Here is a 19,940-nt window from a genome sequence, read left to right as displayed (position 1 = left end):
GACGGCCCCTCTGATTCCCCATGGCCTTTCATCTTCTAGTCTTCCATCAGCCAAGGCCTCCCCTTTTATTTCTTCAGTCATTTAATAGATGTTTGTTGAGTACCAGTTAAGTGCCAGGTAAGATCCTTCCCTTAAAAACTTAACAGTCCGATGTTGGGAGTGGGTGGGTGGGCAGGGAGCAGACACAGTACAATGGGATTAAGGCCTCAGAGGAGAGCATTACAGGTTGAGGAGGATACACCCAAGTTGTGTGCAGAGAATCAGAAAAGGTGACCCTGGAATGGGCTGCTAGAGAGTGGTTCCACCTACCTGCTCCAGAAATGGGCTTTAAGCCTAGTCACAGATTTGCCAACCCTGCGTTGGAGGAACTGTGCCTTTCTAGTGGGGATGATGACTTCTGGCGACTTGCTGTCATGGCTGAGACCAAAACAGTTTTTTGTAATCTCAGAAATGACAGGGAGGTACCAATCTGACTCGTCCTCTGGAAGCTCTAGGGCAGGGAGTGCAAAGGTGGATTGTGACTGGGACCTGTAGATCCTTGAGTGGAGGTCACTCACCTACCCCTACCCTCCAGCAGTGACAGCTCACTTCCTCTGTCTGTCGTCTGTCTACCCTTCTCCCTCTCTGCTCACAGGTGGCCGGGGAGTTCAAGTACCACCCAGAGTGCTTTGCCTGTATGAGCTGCAAGGTGATCATTGAAGATGGGGATGCATATGCCCTGGTGCAGCACTCCACCCTCTACTGGTAAGGTGGTGTCCATCCTCCCCCTAAGAGTGGCCAAGAGAGAGAAACAGATGGCATGGCAGTGTGAGTTGGGCAGAAACAGTACGAAGGTATCAGAGCACTGGATTCTTACCATCGCAATGCCCGTAACCACCTCGGTAATCTGTAAGCAGACAGTTAACATCTCTCTGCCCTCTGTCCTCTATTCTACTGTGAGAATAATGACACTCTGCCCTGCAGTCCTCCCAGAGGGAGAGAATGGCTGGGAAGGTGCTCTCAGAGAAGGATCCCAGAAAATTAAAGGCAAAAGCCCCTTAAAGCTCACTCAGTCCAGTTGCCTCAGTTGACAAAGAAGACTGAGGCCCAAAGAGGGGAAGGGGACTTGGTTCTTACTGAGAGTCAAAAGCAGAGTGAAGAGAACCCAGGCCATCGCACCCATACTCCCAGACTACCCCAGGGACCCTGGGCTCCTCATTCTGAGCAGCCAACTGGAATCATGGCAAGGATGGTAATAGTGGGAATGTGGGTACTATTGCCTGAAGCCACATGGTGCAGTGGTTGCTGGGGCTTCCAGGTGGGGCTCCAGGATCTTAGCCCCCTTTATGTTCCTCTTCCCAGTGGGAAGTGCCATAATGAGGTGGTGTTGGCACCCATGTTTGAGAGGCTCTCCACGGAGTCTGTTCAGGACCAGCTGCCCTACTCCGTCACACACATCTCCATGCCAGCCACCACCGAGGGCAGACGGGGCTTCTCCGTGTCCGTGGAAAGTGCCTGCTCCAACTATGCCACCACTGTGCAAGTAAAAGAGTGAGTATTTTGAGGACCCCTAGAGCAGGAGTTGTTAACATAGAGTCCTTGGATGGGCCTCAGGGGTTGCAGAGCTCCCTTCACCCTCATCTCCTATCTTTCTCCTGGAGCTCACTATGCTCTAACCCCACCTGGGCCTCGGCACTTACTCTTCCCTTTGCCTAGCTTGCTTCCCACCAGATACTTAATGCCAGAACGGCTCACCTTTCATGCATGAAGTTTCAGATCATGTGTTCTTTGAAATTATCTGGCTTGATTATGTCTATTAGTTTATCATCTGTCTTCCTGACGAGTTCCTTCTGGAACTTAGTCTTGTTCAGTACTACATGCCCAGGGCCTAGAACAGTGCCTGGCATGTAGTACATGTTCACTGATTATTGTTTTGTTGGTTGAGTAAATGAATGGAGGAAGGAAAAGAAAGAAGTTAAGACTTCATCCGCTGTCCAGGCCAGAGACCAGATGGGGAAAGAGTCTGTATTTGTCTAATACCATTAATGAGGCACCTGTGGCTGCCAGCCCCGTAAATAGTGACTGTGCATTTACCTTGTGCTGAGCACTAGGTACTTGCAGTATAGGTGAGAGGTACGAGGGTTGGGGAAGTCAGCAAGAGGTGAGATCTGCACTAAAACCTCATTAGATGAAGAGGGGAGGGCATTGTGTTTAGTGCAGGGGGGGAGTCTGTGCTTGTGTCTGGTATGGATTGGGTGGTTGGGAGTAGCCAGAACGGGGGCTATTAAGTCATGTAGGGATTATGAAGACTGAGCAGGTCTTTTGAGGGATAAGCAACAAGGTGATGCAACCAGGTTAGCGTTCTAGAAGGATTGCTGGGATGGGTGTTGGATGGGAGAGGAGCAAGCCTGGTAGTGTAGAGACCATTTAGGAGGCTATTGGAAGATCAGATGAGAGGTGTTGGTAACTGTGGTGATGAAGTGAAGGCAAGATTTTCGAAGACAGTGAGGGTTGGGGTGCATGAGAGAACTCCAGATAGGGAAGATGTCATCCAAGTCTCTGGCATAGGCCACTGGGTGAGAGGGGGTGCCCTTCACTGAGACAGGGCACCCTGTAAAGAGCATTGCGTTTCCCCTGTGAGTGGTCTGGGTCTTGGGGGCTGGTAGGAGCCTGGAGCCTGGTGAGCCTTCCTGCACAAGTGAAATTGGTCAGGTGCATTTTTAGGATGTCTTCATCCTGACTCAACTCTTGTCTGGCCAGGGTCAACCGGATGCACATCAGTCCCAGCAACCGCAACGCCATCCACCCCGGGGATCGCATCCTGGAGATCAATGGGATCCCCGTCCGCACACTCCGAGTGGAAGAGGTACAATGTGTGTCCAGTCTGTCGTGGGGGTGGGACATGGAACAGACCCTCTGGGATATCAGGCTGTGGCCTTTGCCTTTCTCCACCCCCAGTCTATCTCTGTCTTGCCACTGAGCCTGTGACCACTGGTGACCTCCTGTATCAGCCTGGCACATTCCCAGGACAGCAGGGATGGCCTGACAGATGGGATATCTGACAGGATGCCAGGGAGAGGGCACTATGGGGCTGCTGGCAGCTGGAGGCCACCATTAGCCAAGTTGAACATTGGCCATACTGTGCTTGGATCATCTGGGCTGACGGGTGGCCTGGGTTGGGACAGCCTGTGGGAGCCAGCCTTACACTGCTCTTGGCTACAGGTAGAGGATGCAATTAACCAGACAAGCCAGACGCTTCAGCTCTTGATTGAACATGATCCTGTCTCCCAGCGCCTGGACCAGCTGCGGCTGGATGCACGACTCTCCCCCCACATGCAGAATGCCGGACACTCCCATACCCTCAGCACCCTGGACACCAAGGAGAATCTGGAAGGGACACTAAGGAGACGCTCCCTGAGGTGCTACCTCCTATCCTGATTCCATGCTGACCCATGCCTATCCCTCAGATGAGGTTGAGCTGGCTTTGGGAGGCCAGCAGAAAGGGAACCCGCCAGCCAGGGACGGGTCATGAGGATTGTGCTGACCCAGCTACCCCCATAGGAATCACAGTTCAAAGCCAGGGCCTGTGCGTGATCTGACCCAGCTGTCTGCCAGGTTTCCTTAGAAACCAGAGAATCAGCCCCTGTCCACTGAACTCCTGAGCTAGACAGAAGGCAGCAATGCCGGCCCCTAAAGGACCAGCAAAGGGAGGTGCAGGGCTCAGAGGCTGGAGTAGGGGCACAGGGAGGATTAATAAGTATAAATAAGAACACTGAAAACTATAAAGCAAGAGATGAATGCAAGCTGTTTTAGATTTAAGGGCCCAGTGGTCAAAACCTCAGGGTTGTCCAGGTCCAACAGGAGGGAGTGGTTGCCCTGGATGCAGGTGCCAAGTGGGGAGACTGAAAGGAGTCTGAAGCAGTGGCTCTCTAGATGGACACACCTATACCATGCCTTTGAGCTGAGCTCTCTCCCTTCACATATCACATCATCTCTCTGAGCTTCTGTTTCTGCATCCGTGAAGTGGGGTTGTAAGACAAAGGTGGCTGTCTCACCAATTATCTAAGGATTCGGTATGGAAAGGGATGCAGAGTAGCACAGTGCCAGCAAAGGGTCAGCACTAAATGAGGTGTTGTTAATATCTCTAGGAGTCAAGTTCTCTATCTGCCCTCCTGAGCAAACAGACTAAATCACTAAGGGCCCCTGCCTGGCATCTTTTGGAAACAGGGACCTCCCCACAGGTTGCTGGCATGAACTTCTGGCTGCCCTCTTGGCCTCGGCACAAGTGAGCTGGTAGAGGTAGGGCAGGGAAGGCCTGAGAATGTGGCGGGGGGTGGGGTGGGGGTGGGGCGGTTGGCCAGAGAGCTGCTTAGATATCTGGAAGGCCATCATGCAGGAGAGATGGCAGCTCACCTTGTGTGCTTCTGTGGGCATGGCTGGTGAGAGGCAAAGCAGAAGAGCAAGGGCTAAGAAGCTTGTGGGCGGTCCTTTCTGGGTAGCCCAAGTGAAATAGGATGTGCCGGAGAGAAGTTTGCAGGGTTGCAATTCACCTGCAGTGCTATGGACTTCAGCCTTCTTGTCCCTTCTTCAGGAGGTCAGTAACAGTTATCAACCATTACTATTACTGGCTGCTTTTAAAAATGTAAGTACACTGGCATTATTGCTGTAAAAATCGTACATGCTTATTATTTTAAAATTCGGGAAATGTAGACAGGTAGAAAGATGAGCAAAATAGCCAGAATCCTATTTGGTCATTTTTTGGATGGTGGTAGGCTGTCACTCCAGCAGACCTGGGAGGTGGTGGGATGACCATCTTCCAGTGCTGTTATATATTGAGCACTATAGGCTAGTAGTCATTCCAGGTGAGTGCTCAGGCTTCCTGCTCTGATTCTTAAATAAACTACTGATGTTTGCAGCCCCAGAATGGCACATCTGCCTGACGTAAGAGCTCCCTCCCCTCATCATAGCACCTGAACTACAGACATTGGGGTGGATAGGGTAGTAGGGTGGCCTTGAGGTTTCTACCTCCACGGTTTTACTGGCAGGTCTCTGAGGACTACCCTAGCCCTACCCTCGTCTTTCCTCATCTTCAGGCGCAGTAACAGCATCTCCAAGTCCCCTGGCCCCAGCTCCCCAAAGGAGCCCCTGCTCTTTAGTCGTGACATCAGCCGCTCAGAATCGCTTCGCTGTTCCAGCAGCAATTCACAGCAGATCTTCCGACCATGTGACCTGATCCACGGGGAGGTCCTGGGGAAGGGCTTCTTTGGGCAGGCCATCAAGGTGAGCACAGGCAGCAGCTGCTCTGCTCCTTGCCCCCAACCCCTCTCTCACCTTCTTTCAGGGAGTTCTCATGACATGATCTCACTCCACACCCTACAGGACACCAGGCCCCCTTCCTGGCTGCAGGTGATGGTGTGAGGGCTACACTCCTGCCCTCCTAGGCCACCTAAGGGCAGCGTTGCTGTCGCAATGAGCTTGGTGGACCTAGAGACCTAGGTTGGGATGAGTTGTGCCCATAGCCCTGCTACCTCCAGTCAGCGGAGGCTTTTAGGTCCCCTGAGGCCTCAGTGCTGGGCATATTGCAGGGAGCATACGGGGGAGTTGCCCCTGCCTCCCTGACAAACAGTCTTGGGGACTAACCTCTCTCTCTTTCTCTCCTCCTCCTCCTCTGCTGAGAGCTGGGAGGGGGGGTCAGGTAAGCCATGTGTCTCAGCTTTCAGGGCATTGGGGCTGGAGAGCTCACCCTGACCCACCCAGCTCCCTGGTGCATGTCTGTGGCACTGACCCTCCTGTCCCCAGACTTCTGTTCACCCAAGGGACTCATTCCTGTGTCAGATGACCAGAGCCCCTGCTTGGCTTGCCAGTGTCCGCTCCTGCCTCCTATACTTCCCTTTTCTGCATTCTCGCCTCCCCTCTGTGCATGCCCAGCTCTCCAAGGAAGAGGGTATGCTCCCCTCTGAGGCCCCTGTTGCCTCATGGCTGTGTCTTCTACACATGAACTCTTGTGAGTCTGATCTGGCTCAGTATGTCTTCCAGGGGATGGGATGGCCAGTTGCATATATTTTCACACAGTTCCCCAGAACTCTGCACCAGTAATAGTTGCCCTTCTTTGTAACTAGGTAACACACAAAGCCACTGGCAAAGTGATGGTCATGAAGGAGTTAATTCGGTGTGATGAGGAAACACAGAAGACTTTTCTGACTGAGGTAAGAAGATGGGGTGGTGGGAGTTAGGAGTTTGGTTTCACTGTTGGAAGAGGGAAGATTTTACTAAACAGTTTCAGGAGGAAACTTATTTTAGAATTGCTTTCTTAAAAGCTGAGCAGAAAAGAGCTCTAGAGGAATGCCTAATTATCTGTTCAATGAACACTTACTAAAGACAGCATGATCTGGGTACAAGGGATACAGTAACAAATTGGATGTGGTTCAGAGGAGCTTACAGCTAATGGGGGTAATGGACATGAAAACAGACCAGTTTAGGACAACTAGTTACACTCACCACCTGAACACCCTGCTAAGGGAGCCTGGAGTGGGGCCTCCCAGAGAACTCTCACCCCTGTGGAGCATTTACACAGTTTTTACCACACCTCCCAAGTTGTTCCATTCCTTCAGTTATTACTCCCATGGTCTGGGTATTGCCCTCCAGGCCTTTGTTTCACTCTCAGACCCTCCCATTCCAGTTCCCCCCAATAAAATTCCCAGAAAGGCAGGATCCCAAGGGTGAGGCCTGTGAGGCATCCCCATCATGTAAGACTAGAGGTAGGAGATGCAGGTAACACTTGTCAGACTGACTCCCTGGAGGAAAGGGGGTGAGGAAGACACAGTGGGAAGTAACCATCCACCCTCCTTGGCCTCTACCACCCCCAGGTGAAGGTGATGCGCAGCCTGGACCACCCCAATGTGCTGAAGTTCATTGGTGTGCTATACAAGGACAAGAAGCTGAACCTGTTGACAGAGTACATTGAGGGGGGCACGCTGAAGGACTTTCTGCGCAGTGTGGTGAGCATACCGCCCTTGCTGCTTTGCCTGCAAAGGGTCATGCTGAGCAGAACTGGGCATAGGCGGGGGGGGTTCACTGGCAGACCATGTTGACCCATGAGCCTGGATCCCAAATGGGACAGGGCCCCACAGCCTCTGATGGGCATTCCCCCATCCCATAGGACCCGTTTCCCTGGCAGCAGAAGGTCAGATTTGCCAAAGGCATCGCCTCTGGAATGGTGAGTTCTGCCAGCGGTGGGAGTGGTGGCAAGGTGGGGATGGGGAGTCAGGATAGGTGCGGGGATTGCTGGCAGGTACTGGAAGACAGAGACCCCAGCCTGGGCAGCTTGTGTGGGCTGGGTCGGTCAGCAGCTGCTTATTGAGCTTCTTTCGGTGCCTGTGAAATTGCCCCTAGTTGCCTTTTCTTAGCTCACAACCTACTCTCAACGGGTTCTAAATATTCAAGGGCAAACAGGCATGGGTAAGGCAAACTAGTAGTGTCCAGCTGCTGTGGGAACTTGGCGCAAGTAGAGAACCTCACTGCCTATGAAATCAGAGAAGGGAGAGATGTGTTCTAGTTAAGCCTGAAGGATGGGTCAGAATTAGATAAAAGTTCCTCTTGGCAGAGAGACCCCAAGGTTGAGGTCTGTTTCACCTGGGAAAGAATGAGACCAATTATAGTAGTAATACCAGTGACCGTTGCTGAGTGCTTTCTATATGCCAGGCACTGAGCTGAGGGACTAACATGTATGTATGTGTTCCTCACGACAACCCCGGTTTCCAGATGAGAAGCTGATCTAGAAAGGGATAGGGCAAGGAGCTTAGGCTAGTCAGTCTGACCCCCAAACCTGAGATTTTAATCACTGCCTTCATGTGGGGCCCATGAAGACTGTGTTAGTCTGGAGGTACATTAAGATCTCTGTGTTTTGGACTAAGGAGTCTGGACTTTACTTCGGAAGCCAAAAAGACAGGTGTAAAAGATACTTAAGCAAGAAAGTTTTGTGAACAGAGCTGTTTTTTTGAAGATGGGTCTGGTGCGGTCAGTAGATGGTGGTCGAGTTAGGAGAACTGAAGGCAGGGAGACCAGGGGTGGGGCTAGTGAAACATTTCAGGTTTCTGAATTAAGGTATGGAATTAAGGTATGACTGTGGGGACGGGAGACTGGGAGGCGGGGTGCAGGGAGACTGGTTGGCAGCAAGGGAGCAGAGGTAGGAGGAGAAAGAGTAGGGGTGGCTTGAGGTACCTAGAAGAATGGTGGTGTTATTTACCAGATGTTTGCAGGGGCAGCAATGTTGGGGAAACAGGTCTGGGAAGAACTAGTGTTGCCTGAGGCTGATGTGTGGTTAGTGGGGCTCAGCATGTGTAGAGAAGGTGGCTTTGAGGAGGCTGGAAGAAAATGCAGGAACACAAGAGTCTCAGGAACAGGTAGCATGGGAGAGGTGCAGGCAGTCTTGGGAGAAAGGACAGGCAGGCAGGTCACAAGAGCTACAGCATTTAGGAAGAGCTCCCTGGGTATGTGAGCAGAGCCAGGAGCCTTGGGGATGGAAGCAGTATTAGAAAGGACTGGAGGGGGGCGTGTAGGGAGCTCCTTCCACATTGGCTGGGGAAGGGAAGAGAAAGAAAAGGAAGTGGCTGCAGAGTGACAAGAGCCAGGAGTAGAGGCCTGGATGTTAGGGGGGCCGGAAGCAGAATAGCAAACAGAGACTTGCATGAAAACACTGGGGTAGGAAGAGGAAGAAGTTAAAGTGTGGACAGGGAAGAGCAAGGAGTATGCTAAGTCTCAGAGAAGGAGAATGTCAGGAATATGGAACCAGCTGGCCAGGAGGAGGTCACTTCTTCCCCTATCACAGGCAGGAAGGATCCAGGGTGGCTGAAGCCAGAGATTGGGGTGAGGATGGCAGTGAAGGGGGCTAGGAGCAGTGCATCTGAGGGCACTCACTTCAGGTGGCCTGGATCTGTGTAAAATGGGTAGAGGGGCTGGGGGCATGCAAGGCCCCGGGCCCATAGAGTTGGGGACTTTAGGAGGGAGCAGTGAGTGTCTAGAGCAGCCGCTGGGTTGGGGTCAGTGAACAAAGGATGGTCAGAAGGTGGTATCAGGGAGAGACAGGAAGCCCAAGCAGCCTTTGGCTTTCTGTTGGTGTTGGGACAAGGGAGTGACAGCAGGCGGCCCTAGCCCTAGGGTCCAGATTGGGTTCTGAAGCTGAATAGGGATGGCCTGGGAGAAGAGCAGGCCCCCAGTTGCGGAGTTTGCATCTGCTTAAATTACTGGCCATTGGCCTCAGCTCGTACTTCTGTTCCAGGCCTATTTGCACTCCATGTGCATCATCCACCGGGATCTGAACTCACACAACTGCCTTATCAAGCTGGTATGTCCCACCACCCTGGGTCTCCCTAGGGCCAGCCCTCTTGCCTTGTCACAAAGGAGACTGACTGTTCCCCACCTAAGGCTCCTGTCTTGCCTTTCCTGCCGTACCTGATGCCCTCCTCTGTCTTCTGGGGGCTCTCAAACATATGTAAACACAATTACACCAACTCTCAGTAGCAGCCTTTGAAATCCTTTGGTTAGAGAGAGCTCCAGAAGTTCCTTAACTATATATAGAGCCCTGGTGTTTTTCCTGGTTTCACCCCATGGTAGTTCTGTAATGCAGCTCACTACAGACCCTATTCTACAACTGTGGCACCTTGAGGCCTCACTCTGAGGCCACAGAGCTAGTAAATGTATAGTGGCCAGTTTGGGGTCAGCATTTTTCACACCACCCATCAGCTCTGGTTGTTAGCATGTCATTTATCCTGCTAGCTTGCAGTCTAGCTCCCTGGGTGTCCACTAACTGGCCCTGGCTCTTCCCTCTGAGTCCATACTAAATAATCTTAACCCTTTTCCACATGACTGCCCTGTAGCTATTTGAAGAGCTTATCTCCCCCCAAGTCCCCCCCACTGACTACCTCTACCTTATCTTTTTCTGTCTTATCCTGGTTCTAGCCATGCCTTAAATCTTTTGGGGAACAAGGCAGAATGGGATTTAAAAAAAAAAAAAAAAAGAAATCCCTTTTTCTGCCTCTGAGTTCCACTCTCTAGGTCCCAGAGCCTTATCCCTCCAGGCTCCAGGGGCTCTGCTGTGAACACCCCCAGGTCTGGGGACTCTGCTGTGCAGATACCAGACTGTTAGAAAACAAATAACCAAGTCTTGTCTGCCAGAGAGTGCTTTAGCTGTGACTCCCCTTTGCTACTTACCTTTTCTCCCCTTCTCAATGACTTCTCTTTGGAATGTCCTCACCAAGTCCTGACCTGGCCCTTGTCCTACCAGGACAAGACTGTGGTGGTGGCAGACTTTGGGCTGTCACGGCTTATAGTTGAGGAGAGGAAAAAGCCCCCAGTGGAGAAGGCTACCACCAAGAAACGCACCTTGCGTAAGAATGACCGCAAGAAGCGCTATACAGTGGTGGGAAACCCCTACTGGATGGCCCCTGAGATGCTGAACGGTGAGTCCTGACATTGGACAATGGAGGGGACATGCCCCAAGAGGGGAGTTTGGGGGCCACATCTTGGAGCAGAGTCCTGGGTGTTCAAGGGAGGCCTGTGAAGTAAGGCCAGGTACCCACAGCTGATGGCTAGATGATTTTTATCCCTTCCCACACTGGACCTCATAAATTCCTTCCTCCCTGAGCTCCTGGGCCTAGGGTGAGGTCTGACTGCGGCTTTTGTGCCCCAAGGATAGCTGAGAACTCAGGCTGTTTATTGCCAGAGATTTCGCCTTTTCTTTCTCCCTGCTGAGAACTGAAGTATGGTGCCCCCTCGTGGATAATACTCAAACCAACCAGAGATACTGACTAGGATTCTTGAAATGAACAGGGTTGTGAGGCCTCAGAAATGGCCTGATTCAACCCTTTTTTGGAGTCTGAGGCCCAGAGAAGTTCAGTGGTTTGCCCAGGAACATACAACTAGCTAATGACAGAGTCCAGGTGAACCTTGATCCAGTTCTCTTTCACTGTCCCATACAGTTTCATTTTGGGCAGTGTGTTTTATAAGATCTCTCTGAGGCAGCCCACCCAGGGCTGAGGAAAGAGGATATTCAGAGGGTGCCTGTCCCGGGCAGGCTTTACGGCATCCCTGCAGAGCCTGTTCTAGCCCTGGTTCTTGGCTGTGGCCTGGTTTGGCCCCAGACTCAGTACAGAGCAGATAAGAGACCAAACCTAACAGCCTACTCTCCTGTGTTCCCCAAGGAAAGAGCTACGATGAGACGGTGGATGTCTTCTCTTTTGGGATCGTTCTCTGCGAGGTGAGCTCCAGCCAGCACAGAGGCCAGGCCTGAGGCAGCAGGCCTCGTAGTTCTGCCCTGCCCCAGAACTGGGACTGCTCCTCCTAATGATGGGCAGTTCACCATAAAATCAACGCGAGACACATTTGAGTCTCATGGGTCCCATGAGAAGGATTGGGCAGGGTTTTTTCAGGTGAGGAAACTGAGGCTCAGAAAGGGGCAGCGACTTGCTCTTAGTCCCACAGCCAGGAAGGGGCAGATGAGAGTGTCCTTACGGTTGTCCGTCTGACTCTTGGTCCGGATGCAACCTTTCCCTCTGGTCCCCCGTCCCCGGGCCCTAGTAGTCCCGTGGCCGTCAGCCCTACAAGTGGAAGTAGTCACTGTAGCAAGTGTCAGTCTGTCTAGCACAGGGCTGAGCACGGTGGGGTGGGTAGAGTGAGTCTTAGAAAGATCTCTGCCATTAGGAGCTTAGCTCAGTGTGTCTGGAAGCACTCAGTCAAACACATATGTTCAAAGTCTTTTGTAACTCCTACAAATGGTGAGTGGTAGAGGAGAAACAAGGGACGGTTGGAATAATGAAGGAGGGTTTTTTAAAAATTGTTTAATAGAAGTCAGTTGAGCATTTACTGTGTGCAAAGCACTAAGCTGGCACCGAAAGGTTTCAGACGTGAATCAGACCCTATGAACTCTGACAGGGGACATAGACACGAGGGGACATGGCAGAGCAGAGTGGGCTGTGTGGAGCTGCCTCTCCAGATTTGGAACATCTTGCTTCTGCTGCAGTGAAGCCTCTTCTAGTAATCAGACTCTCAGTTGAGAGAAAAGTCTGGATTCGTGAGATTTGGCATGGGGGACAGCTCTCGAACCTTGGTTTTTACCTCCCTCTTCTGCCCATCCTTCCTGTCCATACACCAGTATCCCACTGCCCTGTGACCGAACCCACCACAGTCCATTCCTGACCAGCCATCTTTTCGTCTGCAGATCATCGGGCAGGTGTATGCAGATCCTGACTGCCTGCCCCGAACACTGGACTTTGGCCTCAACGTGAAGCTTTTCTGGGAAAAGTTTGTCCCCACAGACTGCCCCCCAGCCTTCTTTCCCCTGGCAGCTATCTGCTGCAAACTGGAGCCCGAGAGCAGGTTGGTATCCCGCCCCTTTCCCCCAGCTCCCATAGGCCTGGGATGCTTGCCCCAGCCTTCCGCCGTCCCCAAGCCCTTCCCAGGTACAGAGGCGGCAAAAGCCTTGAGCTCAAGGATGCGGCTGTCCACCACTGAAGCCGCCCTACCAACTCTGATATGCCTGGTGGGGTGGTTGGGGGCACAAGGGCATAGCCGTGAGTGACCCGGATATAACACAGACACAGCCATGAAAACAAATTGTAACAGAAGAAAATTCACCCAAACCTATGCCATTCTAACAGAATAAGTGTTTCTCATGTTCACCTATCTATGTCCAAACAAATATAGTTATAATCTCAGATAAAGAAAAGTTTTATATTTTGCCCTGCATTTTCCTTGTTACTACCCAGTCTTCCTGTTTATCATTTTTGTTGACTATGTGAAATTCAGTCCAGAGACTGTCCGAACATACTATAATATACATAATGTAGGGGCGCCTGGGTGGCTCAGTCGTTAAGCATCTGCCTTCAGCTCAGGTCATGGTCCCAGGGTCCTGGGATCAAGCCCCGCATCGGGCTCCCTGCTCGGCGGGAGGCCTGCTTCTCCCTCTCCCGCTCCCCCACTTGTGTTCCCTCTCTCGTTATGTCTCTGTCAAATAAATAAATAAAATCTTTAAAAAAATAAATAAATAAAATAAAAAATATACATAATGTAGATACTCAGGTTTTTTCAGTTTCTCCTTACAGGTATTACTACAGTGAGCATCTTTATGCATTTAGCTAATCATCTCCTTTAAAGAAAAAAATTTTAAGTGACCTTTATTCATCTCAGGCTATGGTTTTCATTATTGTCAACGTTACCCCAGTTTTTTCCAGGTTTGTGCATTAGAGAACTAGAAGCTGTGTTTGTTTTTCTGCTCTCAAAAATCCTGTTTCTTTTAAACAAATTCAAGGGGCACCCGGCTGCCTCAGTCAGTGGAGCGTCCAACTCTTGATCTCAGGGTTGTGAGTTCGAGCCCCACGTTGGGCATAGAGATTATTTAAATAAGTAAATCTTTTAAAAAAATCATATATGACTAAAATATATAGCACAGAAAGTGCATGTTTTCTATGATCATCTAACCATCGTACCCCTCAGCTCTTCTCACTCTCCTGCTCCATCCCCTCAAGATAACCAGTTGGCACATAGCCTTTATTTCAGAATGGTTTCCAGAGGTCCACATTAGAGTTGGGAGGCTCTACATTTTGTTCCTTCATGGGCCAGAGGACTGCAGTCCTTCAATAACACCAGAGTAAGAGCATGAGGAGAAAATGTGAAGCTACACAGTATTTGTTTGCTAATATCCCTTCCTAGTCATTTTAAATGTCTGTGTTTAATTCACTCAAAAAATACAGACTGAGTGTCTGTCCTGTGCTCGACACTGTCCTGAGCACTTGGCTGAGCAAAGCAAAGCTGCCTGCCCTCCTGGAACTCACATTCTCACAAGGAGAGATGATAAACAATAGATAGAATACCCTTCATTGAATATTAGGAAGTGACAAGTGGTATGGAAAAAAGACTTTCCAGCTCTCCAGACAGAGCTGAAGAAAGAGGATGTGTAGGGTGCAAGTTGTAATTTTAAATGTGGTGAGAGTGGGCCTTGCCGAGAAGGTGACAGGATGGTTAAACAAAAACATGGAGGAGATGGAGGAGTAAGCCTGAGCTGGCTCAGGCTTCCAGGGAAGCTAAGCTGTTTCCACAGCACTGGGAGCCTATTGTTTGTTTTCCCCTTGGGAAGAGCTGCTAAGCCTATGAAATGTCCCTTCCTGAGCAGATCCATTGATGTGGAAATAGTCTGACTGGAAAGAATCTTTAAAAAGGCACTTAGTCCAATTCCACCTTTGATGATTGCATTTTCTCCAAGACATGAGAGGAGCCTTTTTTCCCCTGAACTTGTTTTTTTTAAGCTACCCCTTCAAGCAAGGCCAGCCTTGTCACAGTGCTATCTCTCATCGTCACAGCAACCCTACACAGTAGCTGTAACATTATGTAACATCCCCATTTCCTGCAGAGGCACAAGGTTAAGGGGCTTGCCCAGGGTCACACACCTAGGAAGTGGTTGAGCTACAGGCCTGGGTGCCTTACACAGCACCCTGTGGCCCTGCCCTTGTCCCAACGTGCCTTCAACTCACCCCCCCCACCTTTTTTTTTTTTTCTAGACCAGCATTCTCAAAACTGGAGGACTCGTTTGAGGCTCTCTCCCTGTACCTGGGGGAACTGGGCATCCCACTGCCTGCGGAGCTGGAAGAGCTGGACCACAATGTGAGCATGCAGTACGGCCTGACCCGGGACTCACCCCCCTAGCCCTGGCCCAGCCCCCTGCGGGGGGGCGTTCTGCATCCACCATTGCCCCCTCTGTGCGCCATCCCTGCTGTGGGCAGGGCCGTCCGGGCTTCCTGTGATTGGCAGCTTGTTTAGAAACAGAACAAGCCATCCCTACTACCTCCCCAGGAGGCGAGCGGGCGCAGCACCAGGGAAACACATCAAGGTTTGGGGGTCTGGTTACTGTCTGTAGATCCAACACTCGCCTGAAAGCTGTGAAGAAAAAAAAAGAAAAAAAAAAAAGCCTGGCCCACGGGCCAGGAGGAATCTGTTACTCGTGACCACTTGGGACCTCCCTGGCATTGGGATTCCAGGAGGCTCTTGCTTATACTAATGAGCATGACCTGGACCTGCTGGGCAGGATTCCAGGGTGAACCTGCCTGTGGGCTCTGAAGTCTGTAGTCCAGCTGGGTACAGGAGGACTTCCAAGTGGGAGTGTGGATGAAAGACTGGTGGCCAGGCGGCTATCCAAGGATGTGAAGTGACAGTGGTGCTACCCACCCCTCTACTCTGTGTTCCACCCTCCTCTGGGGCAGGGGTTGAGGGAGCAAGTTTTGAAGAGTCCCTTAGTTTGTGGTGGAACTGGCCAGGAGTTAGGGGAAGGGCTAGTTTGCTCATCTACCAGGCCTAGGGGCCACATCAGTGTGAGGGGGAGCTTCCACCTCATGTTCTCAAACTGTACTGCTAGAGGCTCGCTGAGAGCTCCTGGGCCTCTCTACCTGCAACAAGCACTCACCCACAAATGCAGCAAGAGGCTGGGGCCTGGAAAGAAAGGGGCCCCGCCCTCTAGAAAGCCCGTATCCTGGCTGCTGTCACGCATACCCTGGTGGGCACCTCAGTCAGAAGCCCAAGACATTTAGCTTAGTGCTAGATAGGTTCTGGAGGATTGTGTGGCTTGCCGCAGGCCCAGCGTATGAGCCAAGAGAGTGGGAATCTCAGCAGTCTCTTGGCCTTTCCCTTGTGGCAGCCATTGCTCACCCTTCACCATGCCTGGTCCAAGTAGCAACTTGGGCAGGACGAGGTGGTGGCAGAGTCCTGGAGCTGGGATGCTGGGGAAGACTGCTCCCTGAGCTGGGCTTTCTGGCTTCTACCTCCCTTGTTGGTTGGCCCAGCTCAGTAGCTCCTTGTAGCTCCTGGCTGCAGCTTCCTGACAGCTATGGGCACTGAAAAGCGCTGGAGGCACCCTCTACATTGGCTCCCAGAACTCCAGGGACCCTTCAACACAACAAAATTAGCCTCCTCCTATGTGTCTGTGAGCTTGCACCGTATTTAACAAATTGGGAATGGGTTTGGGATACTACTGCAATGTGTGGTGGTTGTGTTTTTTTGGGGGGGTGGGGGGAGGTAGTAGAGGAGTGATCCAGGCGAGTGGTTGATGTTAATACTGTTTTGTTGCTGTATCTGTTGGGTGATATGTGAAATACTGTACATAGGCCTGATAAGTTGTGGGATTAGATGTCCTCTCTGGACAGAGTTTACCTGCTATATAGACCATACTTACATGTGGAGTGTGCAAGCTTGCTGTAGGGTTGAGCCCTGGCTCTGAGCAACCCTAAGTCAGAATTTTGTGGCTGGTTGTGCCTCAGCTGTCCCCAGCAAGCATGGGAGTGGTGGGCCCTGGTGGGCCATTGAGTAGACCAAATAAATTAAGCAGTTAACATAAGTGATGTTACTGAGAATAAAAAATTGACTTGGGGCCTGACTCAGCAGGAGGAGGATACATGGGGGTTCTGCTGGCCAACTTTCAGGAGCCTGCTCCATGACTCCCCACAGCAGGGGACTACTCATGCCCCGCCCCACCCCCAACTCTAATTCCCTCTTATATAGACACCAGTCTGCTCCAGGGAACAAGTGCTTCCCACCTGAGGCAACCCAGTCCTTGAAGCAGGTCTGACTGTCGTGTGGGCCCAGTCCTTCCTTTGGGGCCATACACTTCCACCCTCTGATGCACGTACATTCCTGTAAGCCTGGATATCCTCCCTGCAGAGCCGGGTGCCACCTTCATAAAGGGAAGAAATGAATGCAAGTCACCTCCACCCCTTGTGTTTTTCTTCAAGTGCTTGAGAGAAGACCTGGCCTTGCTTGGCCATCTCCCCACATGGGAGATGTGGGGCACTGGACAGGATGATATCTGGCTAGTGGGATCCTGGGCACAGTATAAATCCGTATACCCGAAGGTGATTTCGCCCAAAGCTCAGGGAGTTCAATTTAAGGACAGAATCTGGTTCTTGGCAAAACTGGTAAGCCAGGGTACCCCTTGTTTGTAGAACTACAGAGCAATGTCTAGGCATGGGCAGAGATCACCCTGGGTGTTCCTAGAGGCAGAGAACGTGTTGCTGAAATCTCATGCTGAAAAAGTCCAACAACTTCCCATTGGTAGCTTCTTCTAGAGCCCTAGGGGTCACCCCCACAGGGGCCTTCCTCTACCTAGAGCTGCTCCCTGCAGCCCAAGGACCCACCCTCTCTGCACACCCATCCCTTCCTTTGGCTGCTGCAGCAGCACCACCACCCATCACTTCTGTCTCCAGCACCTGCGAAGGGCTGCCTGGATGTTCATTTTAACTACCTCCACCTCGGGAAGAATGCTGAGGGGGAAGAAGATTTGCAGTGACCAAACTGCCTGTGGGGAGGCCAGCATACCCATCTTTCCTACAGTGTCAACCTGAATGATTCCTAGTGAAGACAGAAGGCAGGGGCAGCAGCTACCCACCAGTTGTTGCCGCCTCCCAGTTACAGGGCCAGGGTTAATGACAGAAAGCCAGCGCTTGCCACACAGGTGTGGACAAGGTAACCAAAAACCAATCAACTTAGGGGAGGAGTGTCCTGGCACCCCATAAAAACTTGGCAATACAGAGTTTTGGGTTTTTTGTTTTTTGTTTTTTTAATTTATACAAGTCAAATGCAGAGCAATTTCCTGCACTTTATATGCAGGTATCAGAATGAGGTATATAAAACATGTACACAGAGAAATGCTTTTATAGAAAAGTAGAAACCAGTAATGTACTGTTCTTCAGTATCACTAACACCAGGGGACCCATGAAGCCTAGGTCCCCTCAGTAAACCACTCCCAGGAATAGTCTGCTGAAGAGAATGGGCCCTACTGACCCCCCCCCTCTCCCATGTGGGACAGTGGAAGGGCTTTGGGAAGGAAGCTCTGGATAGGGAGCACTGCTAAGGCCTCCAAGTGTGACATCAGGGCTTGGAGGCCCTGCTGAGCCATTGGCTCAGTGTGGCACAGTGCTGTGGAGAAATGTTACTCTCCTCTTGGCCATGCCAGTAGCTTGCTGTATGACCTTGGGCATCACTTTCCCCCTGTGGGCCCCTGTGTCCAAAAGGCTTGAGGAACCCTAAGGTCCCTTCCAATGGTTGATTGTTTTACAAGTTAGGGGTGCACTGGCCTGGAGGCCACAGAGCCACCTGCAAACTCAAGCCCTGAAGCACTTTATTACCTTGACTCTGAGCTAAGTTTCTGAGTTAACCTCTCAGAAGCAGCTCACAAGGCCCCACAGTGTAATTCCCGTAGGTTAGTTGGCTCTTGTCTTACCCCTGAAAAACAAAAAGAGGTCATTGTCCACCCTGAACAGAGACTGTCTAGGGTACCCCAGGCCTCCCTCAGGTCCTGTGGCCTAAAGCGGCTGCGGATCCTTCTCTACCCTCTTCCCAAGTGGAATGTTCAGTGCGATTCTTCCTTTCCTTTTGAAATAGGAAGAGTCCCTGGGCCCCGGGCCAGCCCATGGTTATCAAGGCACATCACCGCCAGCAAGCTGGAGCACCCCCAGGAGCCCCTAGCCTAGATCCCATTCTCAACCCACAGTTTTGACTTTTGTACGAACTCATTTCTGGTTCTCAGAGGTCAGTAGGGAGTTCCATCCCAACTATTTTAAAAACTGTATTTTTTAAATACTGCCTCTTGACCGCTTGACCTGAACTATGGATAACAGTATGCGCCACTCAAGCCCACAGAGAGCAAACGGAAGGGCGGAGACCGAGGCCATCTTAGATAATAAAGCACAGAGGAGCCTGGGGGAGCTCCTTGTCTGTCCCTGGTTCAGCTCCAGGGCACAGGCAATGTTTGGAAGCCCTTGTCAGCAGCACTGCCGTGGGGGCTGCCGCTGTCTCCATCCACAGGCAAAATCCTGCTCCAGGGGATGGAGGAGGAGCATTGGTAGGACCCTACCCAGCCGCGCCCTCAGCACAACACCTGTTTCTGTTTTAGAATTCACAAAAAAAAAAAAAAAAAAGTTGAGGGAGGGTTTTAACCACAACAAAAAGTGTAGATCCTCCCAACTGTAGGAGGGTAGGCTGTCCTGCACCAGTATCTGCATGGGCTCCTGCCCATTATTGGTGGCTCATGCCCCAGGAGTGCCCGCCTGACCCATGAGGGGGGTGCTGCCCTCCTGAAGGTCCACTGGAGTCTGGTTGGTGTGGACCACAATAGTCTTCTCATCCACGATCTCACAGGTAGGGTTGGTGAAAGCAGACAAGGGCAGGGTAATTCGCTGCATCTCCCTCTCACACACTTGCTGGTCATGCTGCTCTTTCAGGTCCTTCCCCCTGGCAAGAAAAGAAGGAAGCATTCAGGCTGTGCCTCCTGCATGGCTTTGCTCATTAAATAGCATTGCTGCACCCAGGCAGGGGCGAGGGCTAAGCATGGTCAGAGCGAATCAGTGGCTGATGTATGAGATTTCCATTCTGCCAGACTGCCTTAACAAGAAGCTCCTACACCTCTGGTCTCTGCTTCCTCATCTGTTAAACTAGTGTATAGTAGCATGAACCTCACCACAGCTGCAGACAGGCTCAGTGAAGATAGTGTGACTGAAAGCAATATATGGTTTTGTTCTTTCAGCCACGGGCTCCAAGAGACCCAGAGAACCATCTCAGTCCTAACCCATAAAGTTGTGCAGAAAACTTACCTATTCTAAGACAGCTCTCTTATTCTAAAGTCCTTGGAAGGTGTGAGTGCTGGCTGGAAACAAGGACTGTCCCCCGCCCATACAGGGGGCAAAAGGGACTGAGGGCTGCTCTCGTCAATGGAAACAATGAGACAATGACCATCAGATCCCTCCATGTTCAAACATCCTTCGAATTCTCATGGTGCTCGGTGACCCAATCAGGCCCTGGTGTTGCCCCATTTTACTCAAACGGAGTGCTCACTCCATGCTAAGAACTTTGTGTACATTATCTCACTTCATTCTTGGCTGAACCGTTCCTAGGAATTAGGTCTTTTTTTTTTTTTTTTTTTTTTTAAA

At 51.3% G+C, this 19,940-nt stretch overlaps 2 protein-coding genes across 5 annotated transcripts in view; one reads left to right on the top strand and one right to left on the bottom strand.

Annotated features, from left to right (window-relative positions):
* LIMK2 (LIM domain kinase 2) overlaps nucleotides 1–19,572 on the top strand; it is a 29,918-nt gene extending 10,346 nt beyond the window's left edge. For 2 of the 4 annotated variants that reach the window (XM_044921177.1, XM_021703521.2), the window contains exons 3-15: nucleotides 635–744; nucleotides 1,342–1,530; nucleotides 2,740–2,845; nucleotides 3,202–3,398; nucleotides 5,073–5,259; nucleotides 6,099–6,185; nucleotides 6,846–6,977; nucleotides 7,139–7,195; nucleotides 9,257–9,322; nucleotides 10,262–10,436; nucleotides 11,178–11,233; nucleotides 12,194–12,351; nucleotides 14,529–19,572. In XM_044921177.1, the coding sequence (XP_044777112.1) occupies nucleotides 635–744; nucleotides 1,342–1,530; nucleotides 2,740–2,845; nucleotides 3,202–3,398; nucleotides 5,073–5,259; nucleotides 6,099–6,185; nucleotides 6,846–6,977; nucleotides 7,139–7,195; nucleotides 9,257–9,322; nucleotides 10,262–10,436; nucleotides 11,178–11,233; nucleotides 12,194–12,351; nucleotides 14,529–14,673 (1,665 nt within the window). In that variant the 3' untranslated portion in view covers nucleotides 14,674–19,572. Of the gene's footprint in view, nucleotides 1–634; nucleotides 745–1,341; nucleotides 1,531–2,739; nucleotides 2,846–3,201; nucleotides 3,399–5,072; nucleotides 5,260–6,098; nucleotides 6,186–6,845; nucleotides 6,978–7,138; nucleotides 7,196–9,256; nucleotides 9,323–10,261; nucleotides 10,437–11,177; nucleotides 11,234–12,193; nucleotides 12,867–14,528 lie in introns of those variants that run through there. The other 2 variants (XM_044921176.1, XM_044921175.1) reach the window with 1 other exon arrangement.
* The window catches only part of PIK3IP1 (phosphoinositide-3-kinase interacting protein 1), a 10,372-nt gene continuing 9,333 nt past the window's right edge, over nucleotides 18,902–19,940 (bottom strand). The window contains exon 6 of the mRNA XM_021703523.2: nucleotides 18,902–19,245. Coding sequence (XP_021559198.1) covers nucleotides 19,041–19,245 — 205 coding nt within the window. The 3' untranslated portion in view covers nucleotides 18,902–19,040. The remainder of the gene's footprint in view (nucleotides 19,246–19,940) is intronic.

This window comes from Neomonachus schauinslandi, chromosome 14 (genome assembly GCF_002201575.2).
Source record: "Neomonachus schauinslandi chromosome 14, ASM220157v2, whole genome shotgun sequence".
In the NCBI taxonomy this organism is placed as follows: Eukaryota; Metazoa; Chordata; class Mammalia; order Carnivora; family Phocidae; genus Neomonachus; species Neomonachus schauinslandi.
This window is presented reverse-complemented; position numbering and strand designations above follow the sequence as displayed.